This window comes from Ictidomys tridecemlineatus, chromosome 3 (assembly GCF_052094955.1).
Source record: "Ictidomys tridecemlineatus isolate mIctTri1 chromosome 3, mIctTri1.hap1, whole genome shotgun sequence".
NCBI classification, from domain to species: Eukaryota; Metazoa; Chordata; class Mammalia; order Rodentia; family Sciuridae; genus Ictidomys; species Ictidomys tridecemlineatus.
This window is the reverse complement of record NC_135479.1, coordinates 19,075,123-19,079,926: the sequence shown is the minus strand read 5'-3', so window position 1 is coordinate 19,079,926 and position 4,804 is coordinate 19,075,123. Positions and strand designations below refer to the sequence as shown.

The window sequence follows — 4,804 nt, the reverse complement described above, 5'->3', positions numbered from 1 at the left end:
GGTGGGGCGGGAGGAGAGTCAACACTCTCCTCTCCGGGGTCTGTGGGGGTCATGGGGGCTTTAGAAAGGAGGGGAGGAGCTGGAAGGGGATAGTCCCGCCCTTTCCCAGCAGCCAACAGAGCTGGAAACCTGGGAGTTTTCTCTGAGGCCACCCTCTGCTTCCCTGCTCCCAGGCCCACATGCCACTGATTTCATCCTCCTGCCTCTGTCCCCAGTAATCCATCATGGATACTCGAGCTGCCTGAGCGTATCCTCATCATTTCCCACTGGATTCTGCAACACCTCCCACAGTGGCCTCGGAGTCCAGCACTATCTGCCATGGGCTCTCTTCCACCAGCAAGTCTCCTCCTGGCCACCCCTCAGGGGCTCTGCACTACCTTCAAGATAAAGCCCAGGCTCCAGCATGACACCCTAGGCCCTCCTTTGTCCTCTCTCTGCGTTTTCTCCAACTCAGTGGTCACAATGTCTTCTTGACACCTTTACTATTCATTACCCCCACACTCCTTACACGGTGCTGTCCTGGCCTCTACAAACATGGTTCCTGTTGCTTTCTGTCTTCCAGAAAGATGGATTACACACACACACACACACACACACACACACACACTGCTTGGACTACCACTTCTTGGGGTTTCTTTAGTCTCCTGTGATTATTTCTATCATGTACACTTCCCATTTATTTCCCCCCAACCATCTACTTATCTCTCACCCACTAAGCTCCTTGAGGGGTGGGTATCCCCACATTTTAATGTTTTTCTTTCTCAGGTCCTACTGAAGCTCTTAGCCAAGCAGCCCTACCCTGGTTTCCAAGTGCTTGGGGAAGCCTGGAAAGCTGTAGTGTCCTAAACTCATCTACCATCTCTCAGTCTTTCCTGCTGCCCAGCATGACCCCAATGCAGAGCCCTTCTTTCCTTCCATCTAAAGATGGCTGACCAACACATGCGCATTGGCCCTTCCTACCTCCTCAACCAAAATCCCCAAAAAGAAGAGGATTTTTTTTCCCCAAAGGTATAAATGCACAAGATTAGGAAGATAGGAGAAGAGGCAACATATAACAGGAATTTGGAAACTTGAGAGAAGGTGGATGGAATGGAATGGAGAAAGCTCAATCTTGCATCAGCCGCAGGGAAAGTTGGGAACCAGTCTGATTTTCATTACCTGAATCCCCAAACTCTTGGGAATGGTGGCATTGGGAAGCTCTAGAAACTCTGGGGAAATATGTGAGGGGGGCTCTGAACTGCTAGTGGCACATGACTTCTCAGGCCCTTTGATAAGTGAGCATATTTATTGGGACTCTCCAGGAAAGGAATTCACTAGGCAGTATTTTCAAAATATATTTACCCACAAAACTTTTTTCCTACTTTTTTTTTTTTGTGTGTCAGGGATTGAACTCAGAGGCACTAGACCACTGAGCCATATCCCCAGAACTTACTTTGTATTTTATTTAGAGACAGGGTCTCATTCAGTTGCTTAGTGCCTCACTTTTGCTGAAGCTGGCTTTGTACTCAGGATCCTCCTGCCTCAATCTCCCAAGCCCCTGGGATTACAGGCATGTGCCACCACACCAGGTTTTTTCTACATTTTAACATCTTGAGGAACACAGCTTGGGTAATACCATTAAAATTTGTCTAGGAAAGAGGGTGGCGGTATGTATCAGAGGTCTTTACTCAGATCAGCTAAATCCAATAACTCAGGGAATTATCATTTACTCATTAATAGTGGGTTTGTTAAATACCTACTATGTACATTGGGCATGGTAGCATAAACCTGTAATCCCATCTGCTAAGAAGGCTGAGGCAGGAGGATCACAAGTTCAGTAATTTTACAAGGCCCTAAGTAACTTAGTGAGACGCTGTCTCAATACAAAAAATAAGAAGGGTTGGGGATGTGGCTTAGTGGTTACATGTCCCTGGGTCAATCCCTAGTACCTCAAACAAAACAAAACAAAAATATCCAAACCAACAACAAGAGCAACAACAAACCACTATGTGGGAGGCTATGTGTGTTGAGGAAACCAAGAACAAGACCATCCTGTTCCCACCCTTAGGAAACTGACCTCCAGTGAGAGAGTAATCAACTGCCTGTCTCCATGTGGTTCTATTCAGGTAGCAGAAGAATCCAGCCCTGTCCTATTCTTCTACAGGAACCATCTTTCTATAGAATATTCAGGAAAAGCAGCTCTATCTCCATGGGCTGTGGCTCAGTTCATGGTCTTTGCATCTCTCCTTAGTGCTCCCCTGCCTCCACCTCCTATCTGGCGATGGCTTACAATTGATAGACTTGCACTCCAGGTTTGGGGAAATGTGGGGTTTCCTGACAGGCACCACTTAAGATGGAATATCATCCATTGCTAGACCATGGATAAGCAGGCTCTTTCTGTCAAAGGCCAAATAGTAAATATTTTAGGTGCTGTGGGCCAAGAGCAAAATCAAGATTATTATGTATAGATTTATATAACAAAATAGAAAACAAATTTCCATAATTTTTTATATTAACAAAATTCAAAATATAATAATAATTGAGTACTTTTTTTTTTATAATTCAAGTAAACTAATGAGAAGAGTGGAATTATTTGGGGGATATAACATTTTGCTTAATTGAGGTTTGCATTTATAAACTGTCTATCCACATATCAAAATGCCCAAAACAATTAACTTATAAAGTTCATTGGTATTGGTTCTAGAGATTCTAGTTCCTTATTGCTCTGGCAAGAGAAGTATGTCATGTTAGGATTGCATGGGGGAGCAAAACTTCTCACCTCTCAGCCAGGAAGCAAAAGGAAGAGCAAGAGGCCAGGATCCCACAATTTCTTTAAGACTTTCTCCCAGTGATCTAAAGATCTCCTACTAGGCCCCATCTCTCTCTCTCTCTCTCTCTCTTTTTTTTTTTTTTTTTTTTGGTGCTGGGGACTGAACCCAGGGCCTTAGTGCATGCAAACCAAGCACTCTACCAACTGAGCTATATCCCCAGCCCTAGGCCCCATGTCTTTAAAGGCCTTCTTACCTCCCAACAGTGTCATACTAGAGACCAAGACTTTAACACATAGACTTTTGGGAGACACTAAACCATTGCAGCGGTTAGTGTAGGTTTCCCTATCCATTTGCAAACATTCATCTATAAAAATTATTCTTACTTCACAGGCCTTACTAAAACAGACAATAGACTATGGTTTATTGACTTTTGGTGTTTTAGTCCATTTTGTGTTCACTATAACAGAATTATCTGGGACTGGTTAATTTATAAACAATAGAAGTTTTTTTGACTCATGGTTCAGAAGGCTGAGAAGCCCAAGATCAAAGGGCTGCTTCTGGTGAGGGCCTTCATGTTGTATTATCCCATAGCAGAAGGCATAGAATAAGAGAACTGGCTCAAGTCTGTCTTCCTCTTCTCATAAAGCCACTGATCCAACCATGGGGGGCCCCATCCTCATGACCTCACCTAACCCTAATTAACTCTCAAAGACTTCACCTCCAAATACCATCTACACATGAATTTGGTGATTAAGTTTCTAACATATGAACTGTGGGGAACACTTTCAAACCACAGCACCTGGCCTAGACAGTTATCCTTGCCTCACTACCTAGCTGTCTAACATGGCCCTGGCCTGTCCTCATGTCACCCCACCAGACCTCTCCTATCTAACTCCCCACCTCCTCCCCACCCGCTCAAGTCTAGATTCAACTTTGAGAACACTGTTCATTTAGTATGTGGAGATTTGAATTTTTTAACAGTCTAAGGGCCTTTATTTTTTAATATCTAGCATGCTATAAATTCTTAGGGTACAGGTTCCAGCAGCTCAGGTTCCTTTCTGTTGATTCTCTCTCTCTCTTTTTTTGGTACCGGGGATTGAACTCAGGAGCGCTTAACCACTGAGCCACATCCCCAGCCCTATTTTGTATTTTATTTAGAGACAGGGTCTCGCTGAGTTGCTTAATGCCTCCCTTTTGTTGAGGCTGGCTTTGAACTCACAATCCTCCTGCCTCAGCCTCCCAAGCCGCAGGGACTACAGGACCACTGCAGCCAGCTCCGTTGGTTTTTCTGGGTGGAGCAGGCTGGTGCTTCTGCTGAACCCAGGCCCCTTTCTCTTTGGCTTCCTTCTTTTTCTGATCATTTTTCTTCACACGTTTCAAGAAGCTGTCTCCGCTCTTAGAGTGCTTAATGGGCTTAACATGCACATTAATTTTCTTGGCAAGAATCTTGCCCTTAACTTTCTTGCCCACAACTATGCACATAGCAGGCTGGGTAACTTTGTAGACTTTCCCAGTATTGCCACAGTAATATTTGTGGGTCATTCCTTTTTGAACAGTAGCCTTTCCCCTGATGTCTACTGTATCACCCTTCTTGTAGATTTGCATATATGTGACCAAAGGAATGACTCCATGTTTTCTAAAAGGTCTAGAGAACATCTATCAGATTCCTCTCCTCTTTCCCTTTGTGTTTTTCATTCTGCAGAATTACTGGAAAATGGTGGTTCTGGCCAAATGGAAGAAAGCATTTAAATCTTGTTGAGCTCAATTTTTCCTACATGCTCCAGGGGTCTGCTGAACTCATGAGCTGAATCTTACCTGCTGTCTGTCTGTGTGTGGTCTGTGAGCTAAGAGTTTTTTTGTTTGTTTTTTAGAAACAGCTTCATTGATATATAGTTCACCCATTTAAAGTGTGCAATCCTGTGGTTTTTAGTATACTCACAGATATGTGCTTTTGATCACTCCAAGAAGAAACTCCGCCCCCTTAACCTGTCATCCCCCACTCCCTCACCCTCCCAGGCCTAAGCAACTACACGTCTACTTTAAGTCTCTATGAA

The 4,804-nt window shown here is 44.1% G+C and overlaps 1 protein-coding gene across 1 annotated transcript; it reads right to left on the bottom strand.

The window, feature by feature from the left end:
* Positions 1-3,774: 3,774 nt before the first annotated feature.
* LOC144375608 (large ribosomal subunit protein eL21-like) lies at positions 3,775-4,406 on the bottom strand. The gene is made up of 2 exons (XM_078041064.1): positions 4,008-4,406; positions 3,775-3,804 (listed from the first exon to the last, which is right to left on the bottom strand). Exons 1-2 carry the CDS (start codon positions 4,404-4,406, stop codon positions 3,775-3,777), a joined length of 429 nt encoding a protein of 142 aa, XP_077897190.1.
* Positions 4,407-4,804: the final 398 nt, after the last annotated feature.